The sequence below is a fragment of the Culex quinquefasciatus genome, chromosome 1 (genome assembly GCF_015732765.1).
Source record: "Culex quinquefasciatus strain JHB chromosome 1, VPISU_Cqui_1.0_pri_paternal, whole genome shotgun sequence".
NCBI lineage: Eukaryota > Metazoa > Arthropoda > Insecta > Diptera > Culicidae > Culex > Culex quinquefasciatus.
In genome coordinates this window covers 16,295,042-16,317,391 of record NC_051861.1, presented here as the reverse complement: position 1 = coordinate 16,317,391, position 22,350 = coordinate 16,295,042, and the positions used below count along the sequence as shown (strand labels likewise).

Sequence of the window (22,350 nt, the reverse complement as noted above, 5' to 3'; positions counted from 1 at the left end):
CTGAAAAAAAAAAACATTTAAAAAAGAAAATCAATCATACGAAGAAATATTGACGTGTCACTAAATCTAATTCCACTTCAATAAATTTTATCTTGTCTCGTAGATTTTTCAAACTAAAAAAAAAACTTGCAGGTTTTTTTTAGTTAATGATATTAAGGTAATAAACTTCAATCGACATAAACAATTGCAAGACAATTTTACCCAAAACAAAATAAAAATAAATCCAATAAACACACCTGTGGAAGTTATCTTTGTTTTTTCTTTCTTAAAATTAAGATATATGAATCATATTTGCAACACTAGTTTATTTATTTGTTTACTTGAAACAACCTAATAAAATATTTTTTTATTAAAAAATGTTTACTTTTTTAACTTTTATTAAACAACTAGCCGGAACTAGCCCGCCACTACTTCAGAAATATCAGATCTGGCCCGCAGGGCCAAAAGGTTGGGCACCCCTGGCCTAGGATAACATCTATATAAAGTTTAATTGACATCGGAGAGGGTTGGGTACAAACGATTCCTTACTTGATATATCAAATGTATATTGAAATTTCACATAAGTTAACATATTTTAAAATTGGTTTAAAATCATGTTAAAAAATTAAAATCGTGTAAATGGTTACCGTAAACTGGGGTCAATCGGGACACATGGGGTGAATTGGGACAGCAGTTTTAACCATGTTGGAATACAATATTTTGATTTTTCTGATTGGTTTCGGTTAGAACAGACTCAGGCCAACAAAATGTGTACATCCATTTCCAAATTTAAAAGCTTTAAGTGCTCTAGAAACTGCTGTCCCTATTCAGACTGTAGTCCCGATTCACCCCAGATTACGGTACATTATTTTCAGTTATGTTTTTTTAGCCCTAAAAAAACCCTTCATGCTATATTCTTTTTAAGGAATCGATTAGAGCAGGATTATAGACTACTCTCAGTGGAGTGAATCCTACACCCGAAGGAAAAATATATCTCAAAATCTGCAACATTGGATTTGCTGCAGAAAATGTCATATTTTATAACATTTTTTGCACCAAGCCCGTAGATCATTTTTGCCCGCGTGTAAAAACTTCAGCGATCTGCAGTTCTCACCAACACATATAAAGCTGGCCCGTCCCCGAGCAACACTCCAAAGAGAAGCATATGTTGGTGCTCTTTCACTAACTTTTCATCAAGCGTCCATGGCGCGGTGGTAGCGTGTCGGATCAATAACCAAGAAGTTGGTGGTTCAATCCTCGTTCTGCTAAGTGTTTTTTTTGTGAAATACAACCAAAAAGCCGTCGGTAATGACGATAATTGTCGGTAACGGGCAAAAATGTCATACTCCTATATCGCAAAAAATGCATGAGGACAGATTTCATGCAGATTCTGATATACTTTCATGCCGCCATGCATCACAATCATGCGACTGCCAGTTGGGTGTACATTGCACGAAACCATCAAATTTTTAAAAAAATGTATGAAGGTGAAGAATGACAACTCCGAAAAAACTTAAAATTTGTCATTTAGAGTGAGTTCAAAGAAAATTTTATCACTCCTGAAAAACAAAATTCTTCAGCTATGTATGTATTTTCTCAACCCAATACTAAAATCGTTGCGTGAGCAATTTTCCTCCCCCTTACCATTCATCATAAATTTCTTTCCCGGGGAGTTTATTTATTTTGGTGGTGCGCGCCTGAAAGTATGCCACCCAGCTTTTTTTTTCATTTCCCGCTTTCTTTTTCCTTACAACACGGACACGGAGTGTTGCAGCACGTCAGGCGCGGGAGCGAAAAGAAACATAAATTAAGGAGAGCGGGACCCTGTTTGCTTGCGCGCACTGAGTTTCTCGTCTTGGAGACAAATATAAAATAAAATGGAAAGAAAAATCCTCAAGAAATTTCTGAGTGCCCGCCACAAGGGGGTGGGCTGTGGGGTGAAAACAGATAAGAAAATTTATTTGCCAATGCGCTGGGCTGTTTGTTTATTTTGCTCACAAACCGGGAAAATCCTATAAAAACTCGCATGTATGATAAATTAAAATGATTAGAGGGTAGGTTGGAAAGCAAGGGGGGGCGCAATCAAGGGACGAATTGTGTCTTGCTTTAAGGGTGGTTACTGCGAAAACGGAAAGCCCCGGCAGAGAGAGAGAGTGATTGTGGTTTTTGTTCGAGACTTTTTGTGCTTCCTCCAGCTTAGGCGGGGGTGTTTTTTTCTGTCTCCTATCTTATATTTTGTTGTTCGCCCAAGGGACACTCGATTGGGTTGTTATGGAAACGGAACCGGCATTGACGAGGGGAACGAATTTGGTGGGTGGAGTTGTTTTTGTCAGCCTGGCGTCGATGGTAGAGTAGTGAAAGGTCATTGAATTGTGCGAGACGCTCTTCCGGGAATTACGGTGAGTTTGGTCAAGAGATAAAAAGTTCTGGAGTGGTTGTGATGAATTCTTGGAAGATTACACGCAACGTTGCCCACAAATTTGGGGTGAAGAGTTGTTTCGCAGATTGGGATATAACATGTAGCGGCATCTACAAAACAAAATTTTAATATATGTATTAAACTGCAATAAAAACCGAAGAAAAACTGGAATACTTGTACATTGACTTACATTCAAAATTACTTTAAAAAAAATCTTTCAGTGTAAACAATCTTGTTAAAAAGATTTAATTTTTAGTAACGATGTTCCTATCCCCATTTCTAAGTTAAGGAAGGCTTTACAATGAGAAATATTCGATTTAGAACAAATAATTAATCTTGGTGCAGAAATTAATTAAAAAGGTATTAAGCAAACCATTCCAAGAACGATTTCCATGTTTTACTTGAACGTTGCGTTAGCTTTAAAACTGTTGTATCAAAAGCGTAATCCATAAAATAATAAATCCAATTTGAAAATAAAACCATAGTGACTGATTAACAATTCTAAACGGAACAAGTTTTCCCTCACCCATCCAAACTACACCAGAGTCGTAGTTGGGGTGGGTGGGGAAAACAATTCATACTAGAATTGCAACGCTTGAGCGAGGGAATTTCCAGAGGGGATTCTAACTGGATTTGCGATTTGAGCTTGCATCATCAGCACTATTCCTTGCATCTATCTCTTCTGGGTGCGTTTGATTGGACGCAAAAGAACCGTTTCCTCCGTCGTCGTCGCCGTCGTTCTATAACCCAGATGATTGTTATCAGCGAGAGGGAGAACCAGTTTTGCAAGAAACGCACAAGTCCGAACCGGTTCGCGACGCTGTCCGACGACTGTATGCTGGAGTCGAGCCAAAACGGGATGCTCATAGTTAGGAGGAAATGTGCAAAGAATTCAAGAACGAACGGTGTTGAGAAGTGATGGACGGAATGGTCGGGAGGGTTACATCCGTCACTACTAGCAGGTGCCTAGCCAGCTGATTGGAACGAATGGCTTTATGTAAAATGTTTCAGGTCTCTAAAATTCAGCCACTACAAAAAAAAAATGGTTTTTGTCATATAACCTCTGTGTGATGTTAGTTTTAAAGTTGGTAAACTTCAACCATATTGTTTACAGTGGGTACTAGTATACAGAGCGGATTCGTTAATTCGAATGGAAATGCATTTGTATAAGCGAAACGACTGAAAGCTGCGAAAAGCACAAAATAACGTTTGAGTAGTTTTTTATTCGAAAACGTTAGAATTGGCGAGCATTCAAATTAGCGGACATTCAAAGAAGCGACATTTGTATAAGGCTTTCTAGTCTGAAATTTACCTACACATTCAAAGTATGTTTACATGCCAGTTGAGTGTTTGTTTGCATCAGATTTGCTATCTCTTTCTTAAATTGTTTTCTGCCTAGCGACTTCTAGCTGGTTTGTTTTTACTAACCGCCCGATATGTCAGTCAACATTTTTCGAAGGACTGTGACAGCTCGTACTCAATCATTGTTTGCATCAGGACACTGTGACGAAGAGTTTGTCATTTTTGGGTTAAATTATATTCTTTGCACTAGTCATTTCAATAATAAAGAGGAAAAAGCATCTCTTCAATAGCAGAGCTACTTCATTTGCTGAATTAATTGAACTGCTTATCATATAAATACAACTTTAGCCCCACGCTTCACAGAACCCACAACGCTTCACTGCATTCCATAAAAGCGTAAGGACCATTGAAAACTTTTCAACCGTCAATTGAACCAACTGCTCTGAAGCCCCAAACGAGATTACCATATTCCCGAGTAAATTATTCCACATCAAACGAAACTACAACCCCTTTATCCACTACTTCAGAACTTTAGTCCAGCTCTGTCAGAATACTTCAACAATCGCCAACATCGACATCCATTCCATCACATCGCGACTCGACGGGGCATAGTTGTACATCCTCTCATTGTGTCCATCGAGTACATCGCTGCTGGTAAAAACATTGCTTCATCCTCCCTATACATCATCCTCCGACGTCTTCACACCATCGTTGCTAGCACAAAACCGTTTCACCTTTTGCAAGACCACAATAAAACATCATTTACAGCAGCAAGGCACACCAACACTAGGAAAGTTTCGTACACAGCGGGATAGAGCTTTCACGCTTACACATGCACGTTCGCAGGGAATCAATTTTGGACATAACATGGTAACATTACACCGAAAACTTTCAGAATGAGGGTCCTTTGCGGGTTGATTTGTCGGCTGACACTTTGACAAGATTCGTTTTCCAGTTGGTTGCAGGTGTTTCGAGTTGGAACCCTAACTTCCAGTGGTTCCTATTTTGGTTGAACTGGCAAAGTTCAACATCTCCAGCGGATACACGCAGACACTGACACGTTTCTCGACGGAAACGATGGAGAAGAAAGGGGGCCAACACAGAACACAACACTAAAGTTGTACAAGACACTACGGAGGTAATAATTACCTTTGAACACCCACCGAACACTACACTGGTCTGTCTCCTGGAAGGGACGACTTCCAACTACGATCCTTCCCCGGGGCTTTCGAAATTACGTCATGGTAACTGGCTACGTCTATTCTATCCTTCAAAAACAACACGCACAAGATTTATGGAGCACGGCAACTAGTTCACCTTCTCCGTAGTCTGTCTCCACCACAACAACGACGAATACACACGCGTACCCCTTCGCACGAAACTTCCGGATCGACGACGCGTACGCACTCTTCCCGGAAGCCTTCCCGCCACAACGAACCCGATAAACCCGATCAAAGTCCTAATCCCCCAAAGAGCTGACCTTAGACTACTGGGGACTCTAGGAGCTCTAGTGTGCTTCCCGGCGCGACTACGTACGACCGCGGAGACGTCCTACCGAGACTACTGTTTCACTACAACTGACTGACTGAGAGTGACTTCAACAGCAGAGTAGGCCATGGATTCGCTCTTGTGACGACGGAGCGCTTGCGGCGCAACACCAATACATGAGCGTGTATCCCAAAAAGGGAAGCAGGCGAGAAAAACCTGTTTTGGTCGGCTCCACCGACCACCTCCGCCTACTAGCAGCCACCCAGTATCTGATTCGGCGAGAGCTTTGCTCGCCTTAGTATTGGTGGTCTGCTGAAGAATGGTTCAATTATTGACAACATACCACGCACACACGTCAGATTAACCGTGAAGAGACTGAGCGCTGGACGAGTAGTGTTTTGATGTTGCGAGAAGTTTACCTCTGTATGCGTGTGTTTACATGTGCGCAGTACTAGAATCTTATTGGAAAGGTTGTGGGCGGAACGGGAGGGGCAGGGGGTTGGTGCAGTTTTGTTTTGATTGCGATGTTACTGACAGGGAAACCTGCGAGAGTGTTTACACCAGCTGACACACAAGTGACAAGCAGTTGACGGCGAGATGGCAGCACTTATTTGATGGCCAAACAGTAGTGTTGAGTGATGTTCGGCAGAGTATTTTCCAAACAAGGACGTCAGAATTGAGGTACCTCCGTGTGATTCAGTGATGATTCGAAGGTGAATTCAGGTAAGTGTTTGAGGGGATAGATGTAAGTAAAATCAGGTAAGTTTTGTGTGCAATTTCTGTCAATCTGTCAAACTTTCAACTTGTCAACAATGTCTAAGTCAATAGTTAGGATTGAGGCACAATTCATTTCTTGAGATAATTTTCTTTCATCATTTAACAACACAGTAACAATCACATAAATAGTTCCCTTTATTCTTCATTCCCTACGATGCACTGAGTGCAACTTTGATCTCATAATTGAACAGATAGAAATAAAACATGTGTAGATCCTTTTTAAAAATGTAGTAACTAGCGTCAGTGGAATGTTAGTTCTAATTCGTAATCTCCAGCTGGTAAAAGAATGAATTCCCTCGTTTGGTGTTGTCCGTTTAAGGAACCGAAATGCATGCATTTTTAGAATATTTTCAACCTAGTACTGAGTAACTGTGGCAAACCTACCCGTTTTATTTCGGAAAAGACAGTTATCGCAACAAAAAGCTAAATTTTGATCCTAAGGAAACAACATCAACAAAACACACAACATGTAGGACCCTCCCGTTACTTCTTCTCCGGCTTCAGATACCCGAAGTTCATCCGCAGCTGTTCGAGGAACACGAACGTCAGGATGGTGTGCGGTCCGAGGCGGACGAAGGCCGGCACGTAGCCCTTGAAGAACCCAAGCGGTCCCAGCCGGGCCGTATACTTCACGATGTCCCACACGCTAGCGAACTCGCCCGGTTTGGCGTTCATTGCTCGCGTCTTCAGCACGTCCAGCGGCTGAGTCATGGTGGTCGCGATCGCTCCCGCCGTCAGCGACGACAGGAAGTGGGTCGTAAGGTTATCCCCGAAATAGCCCGAGTTGAGCAGAAGGTCCTTGACCTGGATGGAAACATTAGTCATTTGAGTAGGGTAAAGTATAAGCAGCGACTTACCAAATCGTAGAAGGACAGTTGACCAATGGTCATGAACACGGCACGTGAGGTAGCGGTTGTTGCACCTGAGAAAAGCCGACGGAAGCCCTCTTCTCGATAGACGCGGAAAAGACCGTCGATGGCATTCTTGTAGCTGTAAAAAACGGTATTGTTAGTAAATAACGTCTTGCCGACTTAACCTTTCCTTACTTTCTTCTTTGCTCCAGTGGCAGCTTGATGTCGTTCTGCATGCGTACGTTCACCATATCGGCTGGGGTTCCCACGAAACCACCGGCAGCTCCCGCAGCTCCGGCCAAAGCCGCCTTACCCAGGAAGCCCGAATCATTGCCCATGGCTTGCTTGCCGACCTCGTAGATACCGAACCGGGTAGTGGAATAGGTCAGCTGTCGGAGCAGCGATGCCGACAACCCATTGTATAACGCCAGAACGCCCTGCGTACGGACGACCTTGCCGGTGAGCTGCAACAGAGATATCTTACCCTCCTGTTGAGTTTGCAGTGTGACCTTCAGCAGATCCAACGGATGGGTACAGCACGCCGCTCCAGCGCTGGCCAGCCCTCCAAAGTACCAGTAAGATACTCGTTTCCGCTTGTCATCGGCCATCTTGGATCGGGAGGGGTTAGCAAGTGTTCAAATCGGAAGTGACCTTGGGATCCGTAGTGATCTACAAAACAAAAAGGCAGTAGGTAGGGTTAGTTCATTGCACCCCGTCTTGGCCGTTTATCAAAGGCCAAACGACGACGACGATCAGCTGATGACATCTTCTTCTTAATGAGTGACATAACAGCTGCCTGAGAATGTAAACAAATGAGAGTGATGCTAAACGGTGCGCGACAGCGCATTCTTCGGGACACTCCCTTGTTGAGACGCGAATTAATTTCATCGTCTCAAGACATGCACTTCACATTGGTGGATATTTATAGATAAAGAACGGCATGAAATTACTCAAGATAAAAAGAGGAACGAAAATAAACGTACCGTGCTGTTGGTGCCGAGCCACCAGATGACGAGAGGAATGACGTAAGATTCTTAAATGACAGTGAATTCAAGGTCTCCAGACAAGTCCTGGAGTTGGAGGGGAGGGGTTGTTGACAGCTGATTTTGTTTGTTCCCACCAATAAGTTTGCAATTATAAATTTGAAAACAGGTTTCTAAAAAGTTTTTTCTTGTGAACTATTCAATGAGCCCAACAATTAATTGCTAAAAAAAATATAAATACATTTTATTAGTGTCATCACCACTAATTAAGCTCAAATCATGCTTAATCAAGCTCGCGAAAAGGAACTTTGTTTATTCACCTCACTCATTTTTATTCACCAACATGAGTAAGCACAGCCCTACAGAAAGCAAATCACCAGCGGCACAGCCCTACCGAGCTGTCAAAATGAAGACGCTCTGAGCAATAACAAACGCCGCAGTTTTGTTTACTTGTGCCACTCGAACGGTGGTGATAACAAAGTTCTGTCCTTTAGCTCGTGAACAATCCGCGTGATCCAAACAGAGATCGTCGCCGTCGATATATGGTGAGTTTATCTGTCTGATTAGCCGAAGTTTGGCCACATTGAGATACTTTTTAAGGCAGGATGTTGCTAGCCGTGCGTAACACTCGCTAATGACGTGTGTATGCAAAAGTATTTGTTTACTTCGCGGGTGTCAATCACTTTTGAGATGGATTTGGCCGTAAATAGCAAGGACGTTTTTTTAACCAACTTAGAAGTTCTATTTATCGAGACATTGAATCTAGGAGAGTAGCAAACCCCCACATTAAGTTAAACTTTCGTCGCTGCCATTGTAAACCTCACATAAACAGGATAAAAAGTTTAACTCCATTATGTAGATTTAATGTTTTGACTATTGATGAAAAATTAATTACTAATCCCAACTATTTAGCTAGTATCATACTCGGGGTTGCGAAGTCAGATAACTTTTGCAAATTGAGCGGCTCTGACTCCAGCTTCCAGAGAATTAGAAACTCCATATTCTACTCCACCGACTACACATCCCTGATCATATTGACAGCTAGAAAAACTTAGCTGGTTTTGTAACAAACTAACTTTACAAACAATAACACAATTAACGAGGGGCCAGTAGATAGAAAATGCAGTTCAGCAAATTAAAAATAAACTATTTTTTACAATTTCTTAACACACTTTTTTCAACTTTTGATACGAACTTTAAGTAATTATTTTCATGGTTTTTTTTTTTAATAAAAGGTCCTGTAAACATATCAAAAACAATATCTTAAAAGAGCTCTTTAAAAAACTCGGGATGTTGTCTTTGACACAGGTCGTTAATCCGAATGCGCTAAATATATCGAATCACGAATACAGTTTATTTTTTTCGCTTAATTATGACAAACTTTTGAGAAATTATTTTCAAACCGTAAAAACTATTCGATAACACAGTCCAACAAGATTTTGTCTCTGAGACGAGTATATGTGTTCCTAGTAGAATTTTGCTTGCTGAATCCGAATCTGGGTCCAGAATTGCTCCAAATGGTCCCAATTTTGAGATACAACCGTTTGAAATGTTAGTTTAGGCCAAAAATAGCTACTTTGTTGACTATTTTACAAAAGAACTATTGAATAAACAATTAAACCAATAAATGTATCTTAAAGTTCACGTTTTCCCCTTTCTGAAACACCACTGGTTTTTAAAATTTGATTGTTTCTACGCATATTTATAGCCATTTTAAAATTATATTTTCAGTTGGTTCTCATTCAAGTTTTTCCAACTTGCATGCAAGTCAAATTCTAATTTTAAAATGGCTATAAATATGCGTAGAAACAATCAAATTTAAAAAAAAACCAGGGGTGTTTCAGAAAGAGGAGAACGTGAACTTTAAGTTACATGTATTGGTTTATTTGTTTATTCAATAGTTCTTTTGTAAAATAGTCAACAAAGTAGCTGATTTTGGCCTAAACTAACATTTCAAACGGGTGTATCTCAAAATTGGGACCATTTGGAGCAATTCTGGACCCGGATTCGGATTCAGCAGGCAAAAATCTACTAGGAACACATATTCTCGTATCAGAGACAAGAAACATTTGATTTTTTGTTGAACTGTGTAATGGTACCTACCCTGAGATTTTCTGAAACTGGTCGAATAATCAAATTAGTTAAGGCACATATGCCTATTTTAATCAAACACATATTTTTGCCATACGGAGAGCAAAATAATTATAATAATCAAATTAAACACATTTCATTTCAAGGAACACTCCAGATTAAACACGACTGCTTGTTAGGCCTAAAATGGATATATTTTCCCTACTTTCGTATTTGCAAATATGGGTTAAATATTAAATTATAGAACAATCATTTTCTTTCCAAAACGCTCCCGTTTTTTTTTTTTGCTAATACTCTTCTGTTCTCTCAAAACTCCTGTCTTACATTTCCCAAGCCTTTAACGAACCCAATTAAATAACTCTGAACTTCTTATCACTTGCAACCCTCACTCTCGCGCTATGATGTAAAAACACCCAGCTTTAAATCAGCCTTTAAAAAATGTTATGACACTTACTGCGCTGAACCAAGACGACGAACCGACCACTCAATTCTTCCGTAACTAGCTGATGGAGTACAATCTAACACTCACCGGTTGACTGACGAACGCGGACTGAGCTGGGCACCTCCAAGATCAGATTATCTGTGGGCTTTGGTTGGCGGTGGTCAGTTGGTTGATGAATGACGCGTGCCAAGAAGAACAGGGTGAGAGTGCGAGAGAGATTGCGAGAGAATCGTGATAAGACAGAGAAGATAGGGTTGTCTTTTGGTAAGTCAGGAATACAAATCGGGTCAAAAAAAAATTTTTTTTTGTTAAAAATTTGAAATAAAATCATTAAAATAAAACAAACAAGTTGGTCACCCTACCCAACAACTTCTCAACACCAAGAATTTCTCGATTTTTTTTTCGTGATGTTGACAACTTTGTTGATGAATGTTTTCACTCTATACTGACGCCATTGTTTAAAATAACCAGGGGGTGTGACGCTCGAAGTCGCGTTTGGCGAAGTTATTTCCTGTCCAACCAACAATATGCGACAATTGCCAAACTTCGTGTTGCTAATTGCATTTTTTGCGAAAAGAATGATATTCAAGAATTGTTCAAGATAATTTCATGTAAATACCAAAAGTGATTACTGTTTCAAAAGTGATAGCTGTCGAAATATTTAAAAAAATCTATACTATGTTTAATCTTGAAAGCTTTTCTATGCATTGATTTTTGGATTGTGCGATGAGAGAGAATTGCAAACTTGTTGAGTCACGATGAGTGCAGACATATTATATGTTTTTGGTTTATATTTAAAGAGGTGGAGTGTTGGGGTTGTTCTATATCGTGTTTTTATGTCTGTTTTACAGAACTCTAAAACATGGCTCAACCTGTGTTAGCTACGTGTGGCCTCAACGAAGCGACCATTCCTTCACTCACCCTCATCAAGCAGGACTCCGGAGTAGACGGTAGCTTCCTAATTGTCGCAATTCTTGGCCATCGCCTCAAAACGTCCAAAGATCATCGAGTCCTGCTGATCGCTGCCCAGCACAACTTCACCCACTACAGTTCGGCCTGCCTCAAGCTGAACTACAACCTGGGACCATCCCGAGACTCTGGACAACTGCAAACAATGGACATTGGAGCCGACCTATTCCAGAACTTCCCCGAAGCAGGTCCCAATCTAAGCGACCTGCAGAAGCACATCGAAGTATTCCTCCAAAGTTCACCACAAGCAACAATTCTGATCGATGACTTGACCTTCTTCCTCAACCTCGGTCACATCGAGTCGCAGCTGATCGATTTCGTCGAAGCAATCGTCACCGGGCTAAATCGTCCCAATCAAGCGGTCGTAATCAAGCTGAACACGGCCGACCTGTACGACGTGCTGGGTGCAAACTTGGACGATCTGGCCGCGACGGAACTGCGGCTGGAGCGGTTGACGTCGGGCAACTTTCGCGAAGTAGATGGGCGGTTGACCGTGAGCAGGGTGCGTGAGGAGGAGGACGCGTTAGTGCAGACGAAGCAGCGGGAACGGCAGGTGCTGTTTAAGGTAAACGAACGGAACGTGAAGGTGTTTGTGCCGGGCGAGCTGGGGATTAAGAATCTGTGAGGTATGTTGGAGAATTATAAGATTTGCTGTTGGAAATCTGGCCACGTTTGGACTGCAATAGAGAAAGCCATGAAGCTGCGTTTGACGAAGATTTTCGTGAGTTCTGATGATTGAATACAGAGGGAAATCTCAATGGCCGCCGTTTAGATACGTTCCTTTTTCTCTTGTGTTTTTTCATCCTGCCTCTAACATTTGCCATTGTTATTATCTATATTGCGTGGGCATGAGACATAATTACTGTTGGATTGGCTGGAGGCCAAACAAGGATTTGAGAACCATATTGTAGTAATCAATTTTAATCATGTCATTCAAAATTGAATTTTTAATTTTTTTCAAAATATTTAAATTTTGATTTGATTATATTTAGTTCCGTGGATTGATGAAAATGCACAATTGTGAACTAAAAAATTTCTTATCCTATATTTTTTTAATTATGTCATCAGACTCAGAATCTAGAAGAACCTTGAAGTAAAACACATTTCATCATATTTAAAAAGTTTTTATTTCACTTTTTTATTCGTTCCACTGACGGCTATAATAAAAAAAGCTTATTTATGACGGAAAATCGACCATTTCCGACAGTAACCGGTTACTCTGGACAAAGTTAGTTCAGAACTTTATATGAACTAAATAATATTATTCTCGTTTATTTTAACGTCCGACTATCTGCATAGCACTGGTACGAAACCACGCCAGCTTCGAAAGGTTCGTTTTGTGATCTCTTAATAAACATATTTTATAATTTTAAATACCACTATTTCCAAAACATTCCCACTCTGTACACGACCCTGAACTCTTCGATCTCCAAATCATTTCTTTGGTTGCTATTTACAAAGTTTAGTTGCATCTTCCTCCGATTACTCTATCATTTATCGCGACGTATTCGAGGTGTTCGATTATTAGATTTACTTGCTAGGAATGGGGAAGGTATTCTGCTCCAACGGGCCACGTGGGATGAACAGACACAGACGACGAGACGGTGCTAATCAATCTAGTGGTGTAAGGGGGAGAGATCAACGCAACGTTTATTTCTGATTTGTGGGTATAAAACATCAAGAAGCCAACATTTTCTATACAGCGAGTTAAGCGGGATAAGTTCTCCAAATAGCCACTGGCGATTTAATCGATTTTGATTGGTTTAAAGACAAAAACAAACAGACGACTTTATCATTGATTTTCACGTAAAAATGTCGTCTGTTTATCGGCGTCTCTTGTTTATTGGGCTTGGAGTATAACAACGACAGGTTTTCTACTGGTTTAAGTGGAGTTTTTATTTCGTTAGAAAATTTTGATTGTTCTCGGCGATGTCTGCGATAGTATTTGTTTGTGACATGATTATTTAATTTGATAATAGTTTTCTGTAATCGATTTGCAAAAAAAACTGTTTTCGCAAAGCATTTTTCGTAACCGAAGCCTATATTTGCATTATACAGTAATTTTTGATATCGCTAGCCAAAAATTTGATCATATTAACATAATATGAATCGATGTTAGATTTTATTTCAGAGTTAGTACGGATTGTTCTAATTTTGGGTAACCGCAAAGGGGCGATTTAAATGTCATGTTGCGTCAGTCAACTTTTTGTTGCTCAAAATTCGTTGAAAAAATTAATGGAGATTTTAAATTCCAATCTTTTCCAATAAAAATAAGATACACCATATTTTATTTAAATTAAAGGTAGCGATGCCTTAAAAATGAAAAGACACACCCCTCGCCTTAACATAATTGTGTACACATGAAGCTGTCAAAATTAACTTTACAATTCGAGGCCCAAAATAAGAATTTCTAAAATGTATCCGAAAATTATCATCCAGCTGAAAATCATAACAAAATATCGTATATTAATCACAAATATAAATAAATACATTAAATATTTACAATTGGAAAATAACTTCAAAACATAAAACATCAACAACTTGACAAAACTGTTAAAATCACCCCTCTACGTCAACCCTTTTTACTTCTTTGCCTCAAACTTTTGCTGCAACGAGGCCACATTGGAAACCTTACCGGGACCAGGCCGGGCGGCAGCCGTCAAAATCTTACTCCCACTGGCCGCCACCTTTCCCTTTACAACCGCATCCGGTTTGGCGGCCGTTTTTGGCTTCTGCGCCGTAGTCGACACGGCGGCCGCCGATGCCTTCCCCGTAGTCACTCCCCCATTCGCGGTCCGTCCCTTGGGCGAGGGACTTCGCGTTCGGACGCTGGTGCTACCGGTGGCGGGTTTTTTCGTCACGCCACTCAGCCCGGGCGGGGTGACAGTTCGGTTCAGCTTGGGCTTGCCAACGTCTCCGTTAGCCAGTTTCGACTTGGTGGCGGTCACCACCGAACCGGGTCGCGCGTTCGTCAACGTACTGTGATAAGGTTTGTACGTTTTGGCCGTGAGCGGAGGTTTCGTGGCGGACTCAACGGTCGGTCCCTCGAACTGGAGCGTGCTCAGCACGTTCGTTGGGCCGGCGTTATTCTTAAAGCTACTTAAGCTAGTTGAAACACTTTCTGGCTTCGTGGGAGCTACCCGCGCGATCGGAGTATTGATGGCCGATGGTCGCAGGTAGTTACTGGACGTGGTGCTTCCACTGGATTTGGCCGGATACGGTTCCTCCTCGGCGTCCGTAGCGTCCTCTCCGTCTTCGTCGTCTTGGATTTCCGAAGTGTTGACGTACGTCGGCTCATCATCCTCTTCCTCTGCACGTGGTGCCATCTTCCGTCGGACACCACTGCCGGAACCGTCCCGCTTCAGAGTGGTCGCTATGTACACGGAGTCGCTACCCCGACTCTCGATTTCGTTTACAATCTCACCCAACAGTCCCATGCTTTCGGAACTGCCCGACGAAAGAGTCGTTGGAGGTGAGAGCATGCTCGGCGGCGACGGAGATTCGTCAATGACGGAATAGATGTTGTCATGGCCGAGTGCCGGTGACGAGCCGGCCGTTGTGGTGGTCGTGGAATCTTCCACGTCCTGGCAGTCGTCGTAGTCGTGCTGTCGGGGAGGAGTCACGATCGTGACCGACTTTGGCGCCGGAGGATTCTGGTAGCCTGGGACGCCCGGAATCTTCATCCCAGTGATGGCAGGTGCCGGTGGAACGGGAGGTCTTGGAGGAGGCATCGTTGGACGGTGACCGACCATGCTTTGAGGGCGTTTAAGAGTTGAAGGTTTCCGGGCGGATTCCGTCGAAGCTTGCCCGTCTCCCGGCAATCGCTTCTCGGACATTTCCGGATCGCGCATGCTCTTGGCGCGTTGGATAGCCGCAGATTTTGGGCTTAGAGGTTCGGCTTCATTCAGCTTGGGCATGCTTTTGGCCAGATCGTTTCCAGCAATGGGGATCGGTGCGGAAATTTCAATATTTTTGAGTTTTTCCTTGTCCGCAATCTTAATGTTCTTCGGTTCCGGTTTGGGTGGCTTCTCGTTCTCTTTCTTCAAGTAAGATGTAATTCTATTTATCTTACTCTCTTTCGGCTTCTTGTCCTTGCTGGTAGGGTTAATCAGAACTTCAATATTTTCCTGCGATCCGGACGGATTGGACTGAACCTGCGGTGGAAGGACTGGAGCAGGTCGAATCGGAACCTTTCCATTGTTATTGGCTAGCTCCCGATTGGTGCACGTTGAAGACTCTAGGATAGGACTGGAGATGATTGGTCTCGCGGTGGATCCCGGATTCAATGGAGGCAAAGCCGGAGCTCCAGCACTATCCAGCTGATGTTCATGATTCGCCAGCTTGTACCCGTTGATCTGATGAATACCTGCCGGTTTGTTGTACGTACTGTTACCGATTTGAACAGTGTGAGCTGGCTTGTTACTGTTGGCAAGCTTTGGAGCTGGGGGCGCTGGGCGGTTGGGAACGGTACTAGCGGGATCTTCACTATATTTGGACACTGGGTGGACAAAAGCAACGTTGGGCGATTTGAGAATCGATCCCGGCTCGGGCAGGGGTTTCAGGGTAAAGCCCTTGAATTTACCAAACATGTGGTTGTTGGTTTTGAAGTCGACATCGCTGGAGGGTCTCAACAGGGCAGAGTTCATGTCGTCCGGGGAGTTTGGTGAGGACGGAACCATCGTATGCGTCGATCCGGTGCTGCGCGATGAATCCGTCTTCATGTTTCCGGTAGACCTGCAAGGAATTTGGTTCGATTAGTTTTTGAAGGTGATCCCTCGCGTTGAACACTATGAACATAACCAACAACACCTACCCAGGGCAATGTTTGTGTGTTTGCGTGTGCGGACATGCGACTAAAAACTACACACCATGGTAATGGTAAACGAAAACGGAACTGGATTAAACACAAAGGTACACAAAGACACAGAAATAGTCGGATTAGTGAACTAAAACTAATTTCGATTTGATTTTGTATGATACATTGGAGGGGGGTTGAGGTTAAAAATGTACAGTCAACGAAAAGCCATTGTTTACAATCACAAATAAATTATTATTATTTAAAACAAATGAAGTAGCAGACACAAACTAGCGCTAAATAAAACCAATGAACATAACCTTACAAACTAAGCTGACAAGAAGCGATGTTTGACTTAAAACATTAAAAAAAAACACGTTCACATAACCTAAAAAAAGACAAACTAAATATGCAGCGCAGTGCTAGTGTTTAGTAGCTCAGGATTAGTACTAGAGATCAACTGCATTCCACTAATTTGAACATGCTTTTTCGGACCGGTACCGGCCCGACTTCCACCAGAGTTCGAAGAGGAGGAAGGATTATGGGAAGAGGTGGAAACATCCGGACGGAACAAGACATTGCAAAGCGAACGCTTGGTTCGTTGTACGTACACGCTAGCCGACGGAGGTTTGCGCTTCTTGGCTGCCAGCAGTCCGCTGCCGTTCCGCCGCAGGTAGTATACGAAGAAGGAGAATATGGCGCACGTGGGCACGACGCCGCAGAAGAAGATGTACAGGAACCGGGTGAAGCCGCTACCAGCTGGAATTGCGTGAGAAAATGGTCATTAGGTTGGTTGCTTGGGAATTTGATGCTCGTGGTTGACTTACCATTTGGATCCGATGCCGGCCCGCTGTCCTCCGATCCTCCATTTCCGGGACTGTTGCACAGTGGCGGTGCAAAGCCCTTACTACAGTGGCAGTTTCCTTCGCTGTTACAGATTCCGTTCCCGTTGCAGTTTTCCGGGCATTCGACGCCACTGCCTTGCGCCCGTAGACTCTCTACGGCCATGCAGACCTGGTTCAGACACATTTTTCCCTCACCGCATTTAGCTCCGTCCGGGGCCAGCCCCGGGTCGACCTTCTGCAGTCCCAGATCAACGATCGCCGACCGACACGGGATCACACTGCCGTTGTACGTCATAAAGCTGTGGGAGAGAATGGCTACCGACTCCATGCCGAACTCCAGCCGCTCGTTCAAATGTCTACAGTGCAACATCCCACAGAACACGTCCCCATCGTCGCACTTGACGTACTCGTTCTTCACCCGATTGTACCCACAATTCCCATGCCGTGTACCTTCTTCATTTTTCTTGTAACACTGATCCGACGACTTGCCGGTAGGTCCCCACAAGAGTCGACATTGGTCATTTTGCGACCTGCACGATCCCTTGTAACAGAACGCCTTCCCATCGTCACAAGTCTCGGTGTCTCTCTTGAACACATCGTTTGGGCAGTATTCGGATTCTCCTGAACAATACTCCGGTAGGTCGCACTCTCCTTCGCCTTCTCGACATACGGTTCCACCGATTTTGGGCTTGCATGTCAACAGATCACAACACTGTCCCGTAGCGCAGGACGCATTCGAGTGGAGCATGCAAGTCCGAGGATTACAGCAAGAGTTGTCACAGAACTCTGGCAGGCCGCAATCACACTGTTCACCAGGTTCAACGAACCCGTTACCACAAACCGGCGAGTCGAACAACTGCGTCGGCTTGTTCTTCAAACAGTAGTTCATGCCGTGATGAAAAGCCAAGTTCAGCTGATCGATACTGCAACTGCTCCAGTGCCGTGGAGCTATGGAAGAACTCGACGCCGACATGATGCAGCGGTCCTCTTTGCACTTGCAATCCGGCGTATCGTGTTCCATTCCGAAGTTATGCCCCATCTCGTGCGCCACCGTAGTCGCCTGGACTCCGATGATCTCGCTGTGGTACATCTCAACCCCGCCACTGAACTCGTACGTACAGATCGGTCCCTTTAGCGCCTTCCCAACGACTCCACCCTCAAAGTGTTCCTTCGTGAACAACTGCGCGTTGTCGTTCGGGTGATCTTTCGACAGGACCTTCTTCCGGTAGTGCAAAAAGTTCTTCAACGTGACCTCACCGTCCGTCGACAGCTCGATCTCGTTCGCCTCGTTCCAGATCACCACCCCGACAAGGCCAATGAAAATGTTCAACGGTTCGTACAGCGCATTGATTATGTTCGTAATGTCCTTACAGTACTGCTGCACGACCTTGAAGTTCTCCTTCATGCTTTTGAACATCTTGTTGTCGATCACGATCACCAGCTCGACGTAGCTGGAGTGTTTGTTTGCGTTGTACGGACCCCTGATCGGTGAGGAAGATTTGGCGGTGGCCCGTTTGTGCTGCAAGAGGGATTGGTTACTTGAAGGCGGACTTTCTGGTGAGTTCGGTGTGACTTACCCTCGACAGTCTTTGGAATTCCGACTCCCGGTGGAGTTCCGGGTCGTGGGTGGCGTTAGAACCGCCTTCGTAGCCGCATTTTGGGCTCGTTAAAAGGTCTGAGTGCCTGCAATGGAAAATCATTTCTCAATTTAAGATTTCATTTTTTTAAGCCAAATGCTCTGACAGATGAAGACGCTCAGGAAAGTTTGTAAACCTATTATTTGGATCTCATTTTTTATATCATTGGTATAGTTTTGAAAACATTAAATTACATGAAATAAAAAAAATAGCTGGAATCAAGACGATATTTGCCTAATAAACTCTCTCTCTCTCTCTCTTTTACCAAAACCTAGTGAGGCTGAGAAATCGCATGAGATGGCAAAACAGCTGCCAATTAGTGTGAATGTTAGGTTATCGCATCGCCTGTCAGAGATGTTTTCTTTGGGTGTACAAACGCTTACGCATTTGTTTAAAACTTTTAAACAATTAAATTCACAGATTTATATAACTAACCGATAGATGTAGTGATCGGCCAGATCTATCCGCTCCAACCCTTCCGCCTTAACATCACTCTCGATGTAGTACGTATCGTGACCGTCGAAGACGACTCCACGAATCCCGTGGCAGGTCGATAGCGCTACCGAGGACTCCGGAACGTCCCGGATTACACCCTAAAACATGCAGATAATGTTATTTGAAAAGATCAACGCTTGAATCAAGTCCAGACCTACCCGATAGTGGCACAGCTCGACCTCGTCGGTACGGTTGTACCGCTGCACGACCTTGTCCCCCGACGGCAGCTGGTAGCTGAGGAAGTGCCCCCGCGGGATAAGCCGCTCGTTCAACTGTAAATCTAATATCACATCTTCGGTTCGGTCGCTGAGCCGGTAGCTGAGCGTGAGGTGCGACGCGTGAAGTCCGTTCTGGAAAGGACGATTTGAGGTTAAAGGAGTTCAATTGAAGCAATAGGGGGGTCGTGTACCTCTTCACGGGTGCTCACTAGAGAACGCTTGTGGCGGCCATGGACTAGCCGTGGCTGGATTCTGCTGTGACGCGAGAATTCTTTGGAGGGATGAAACCGACTGTCATCTGAAAAAATGAAAGAAAAGTAAAAGAAACGAATTAGTTTAGAGTGTCGAGAGCAATGCAAATTTACAGTCCACTCAATGGCCGACTGATAGCGTCCCATTGAGCGCACGAGCTTATTTACAAATCCACAATCAATCAAGCGTTATCACTGGTGGTGCTGATAAGAGCTTGCACCCGTGAACCTGCCATAACTCTTTCGACCCGTAATAGTACAAGGAAATCGCTGGAAAAGCTCTCCTAATCCCGGTTAATCCGGCAGTGCAAGCAAATAGTTGTCTAGGCAAACAACAAGTGACGCGGATTTTTTTTTTTCTATTGCTAGTCAACAACATTTTATACGCAGCAATGTTCAGAGTGATGTGGAGTTGTTTGCACTAAACTTGTTACTAACAAGTTGTTAGTTGTGCGATGGAATGCGCTCCACCAGAACTTGGGTAGGACTGCTTACCTATTTCAAAGGTTTTAAACGAAGTCTGGGCTGATTTTGATACCCCTTGTGAGCAATCATGTGCACCACCTTATTTTCCTCCCCTTACAGATTAACAAGGGTGCGCATGGTTGCTTAAGATGCTTCCATAACATTTATTCCCAAAATTAAAATTTGTATTTATTGGCAGGGAGTTCTCTAAATTTCAATTCACTCGATTGGAACGTATTCAGGGAGCCCAAATCTATCAGACCTTGACGAAACTGAAGCGTTTACTGACATAACTTTAAAAATGTGGATGTGTGATATAATTTAAAATTGACCATTGATCCAATTTTGCAGACCGCAGTAACACAAATTCAATGGAGTACCGGATTCGAGTGGTAGAATTTACAATTCTTCCCTTAGAAATACATTGTAGAAAAAGCAAAAACTGCTCGAGTGGAAGTGTTCCATAGCTTTGAAGCATCTCATTAGCCCCAACTCCTACACGTTTGTGATGGTTTCCACATATCTCGTTAGTTCTTCAGTGTCTGAACGACGCTCTTGGTGTAATAATATAAAATCACTTATTTATATCTTGTCATTCAAAAGCTGCACTGTTGAGGCGTCTTCTACCTGCGGCCAGTTTCAGCACCATTCTCCGACTGTCCAAATAAGGAAACTGGTAATCCGTTCTCGAAACCGACACCAACTCAAAACACTTAAAAAACCAACAATTGTAGTCATCCCGTCAGGTGTCGTTGCTGGAATAAGCAAGTTACAATTTATTGGCCAAATAACAGTCATTAGCCATCGTGCATAACTCTCACTTCGCCGAAGCCTTCCAGTTCGTTAGTCCCAGATGATAATTGATTTGCATAAATCATGCTACAGCGTGGTGGGTAATTTCGAGCCAGTAAATCATCAAGCGGGAACGTGATATGCCAGTAATGATCGGGTCCAGGCCGGGGTCAGATGGGTCGGTTCGAGGCCAATTGGCCGTGAATTTCCAGGACAACGGGGAAGGTCAACAATTGCAGATATTTATGCAAATCGATGCTGATGAATGTGGGTAATTTTCCCCAAGGATAACATGGAAATGCCATTTGCACCTGGGATGACACTAATGAAGCTGTCAGGGAAAAAAGCTTCACAATGAATACTGGTTCTATTTAAAAATGGAATTACTTTGTCACGTATAAATACAGTCCACAGATTTCTTAGGCAACGACTTTTGTAAACCCAGTGTAAAAAATATGGTGCAAATTCGGCAAGGTCAAAATACATGTTCTCTGTTTGAAGTGTAATTATGAAATCTTCACCTATATTGTTTTTTTGCAAGCAGAACATAACCGAACTTTTCGGCACCCTCAGCAAACGTCAAATCACAACAAATGGAGCACCCGCAGTCGAGCAGTTTTTGACAGTTCGCTCCATAAGAAATACATTGTAGAAAAAAGCAAAAACTGCTCGAATGGAAGTGCTCCATTGCTGTTGGATCGACTGCGGGTGCTCCATTTTGCATGGTTTGACCACAGACAAACAGACGTGACTCTCCATACAAATAATTTTTGAAATTCATCGTCCTTCATCAAACCACCAAATCACGGCGACGCCAGCGCTGCCTGGTGAGCTTATGCCGAAGCGCAGCCCAAACATACCAATACAAACCCATTACTGTCATGTGTCATGACAGTGTGTGCGTGAGACAATCAAGCCTTAACGATTGTAATCATCAACAGCTGATTTAAATAATGTTGTTGTTGCTTATCGTCAGTACTCGATGAAATAAAAATAAAAATTAACACCGACGGCCGAAGATGACGGCCAAACCATGCGGCAGCATCAGCAACGACGCACCACAATCACAACGACAGGGACCAAACCACTGGTCCTCCCCGTTGCTCCCAAAAACATCCGCGTTTCGTTTCGAAACATCCGCGGGAAACGTGTTCACGGCGAACAACTGTGGATGAAGATTGAGTGGCGCTCACGATCGACGCAACATCACCAAAAGGACGACCAGCAGCAGCAATCCATGAAGGATAAGCAGGTTGCTTCAAGGTTGCTCCGAAGGAGATGACTTCACCACAGAATCTGGCTTCCTCCGCAGTAGCGGACGCCTCATCAGCAGCCTCGGCAGCGGCAGGCCTACCGGGTTAATAGTGGGGTAAAGGGTATGTCCTCGCTAGTCAGTCGCTCATCTGACCCTGGTCGAAACTGCCCCAATCTTGTCCCGCAAAGCCTGGAATATGGATCACCGTTAGATTTCCTGATTTTCCACGTGCTCACGCTCAACTTTACAACAACAAAAACACATTACACACACTGAGGAAAGACGGGCGAGCTGTC

General features: G+C 43.4%; 4 protein-coding genes across 10 annotated transcripts in view; 1 reads left to right on the top strand and 3 right to left on the bottom strand.

Annotated features, from left to right (window-relative positions):
* The window catches only part of LOC6051155, a 263,249-nt gene extending 257,958 nt beyond the window's left edge, over positions 1–5,291 (bottom strand). The window contains exon 1 of one of the 2 annotated variants that reach the window (XM_038248624.1): positions 4,850–5,291. The gene's annotated coding sequence lies outside the window, so the exon portion shown is untranslated. The remainder of the gene's footprint in view (positions 1–4,849) is intronic. The other variant, XM_038248626.1, reaches the window with a different exon arrangement.
* Positions 5,292–6,082: 791 nt separating this feature from the next.
* Positions 6,083–10,466, bottom strand: LOC6045607 (mitochondrial dicarboxylate carrier). Of its 3 annotated transcripts, none has more exons than XM_038267027.1 (4): positions 10,345–10,466; positions 7,012–7,485; positions 6,823–6,955; positions 6,083–6,769 (listed from the first exon to the last, which is right to left on the bottom strand). In XM_038267027.1, the coding sequence occupies exons 2-4, from the start codon at positions 7,422–7,424 to the stop codon at positions 6,449–6,451; spliced, it is 867 nt and encodes a 288-aa protein (XP_038122955.1). In that variant the 5' UTR covers positions 7,425–7,485; positions 10,345–10,466; the 3' UTR covers positions 6,083–6,448. The 3 variants fall into 3 exon arrangements, with proteins under 3 accessions (XP_038122955.1, XP_038122956.1, XP_001862945.1); XM_038267028.1 differs by having other exon boundaries at positions 10,420–10,438; XM_001862910.2 differs by lacking the exon at positions 10,345–10,466 and adding an exon at positions 7,800–7,956.
* LOC119771232 (elongator complex protein 6) lies at positions 8,194–11,962 on the top strand. 4 transcript variants are annotated; one of them, XM_038267029.1, is made up of 2 exons: positions 8,194–8,344; positions 11,184–11,962. In XM_038267029.1, the coding sequence occupies exon 2, from the start codon at positions 11,195–11,197 to the stop codon at positions 11,924–11,926; it is 732 nt and encodes a 243-aa protein (XP_038122957.1). In that variant the 5' UTR covers positions 8,194–8,344; positions 11,184–11,194; the 3' UTR covers positions 11,927–11,962. The 4 variants fall into 4 exon arrangements, with proteins under 4 accessions (XP_038122957.1, XP_038122960.1, XP_038122959.1 ...); XM_038267032.1 differs by lacking the exon at positions 8,194–8,344 and adding an exon at positions 10,413–10,596; XM_038267031.1 differs by lacking the exon at positions 8,194–8,344 and adding an exon at positions 10,703–10,943.
* Positions 11,963–12,409: 447 nt separating this feature from the next.
* LOC6045606 overlaps positions 12,410–22,350 on the bottom strand; it is a 64,548-nt gene continuing 54,607 nt past the window's right edge. Inside the window, exons 3-9 of the mRNA XM_038250088.1 lie at positions 19,483–19,589; positions 19,232–19,423; positions 19,014–19,171; positions 18,519–18,624; positions 16,924–18,460; positions 16,708–16,855; positions 12,410–16,035 (exon numbers count right to left, since the gene is read on the bottom strand). Of these exons, the coding sequence (XP_038106016.1) occupies positions 13,884–16,035; positions 16,708–16,855; positions 16,924–18,460; positions 18,519–18,624; positions 19,014–19,171; positions 19,232–19,423; positions 19,483–19,589 (4,400 nt within the window). The 3' untranslated portion in view covers positions 12,410–13,883. The remainder of the gene's footprint in view (positions 16,036–16,707; positions 16,856–16,923; positions 18,461–18,518; positions 18,625–19,013; positions 19,172–19,231; positions 19,424–19,482; positions 19,590–22,350) is intronic.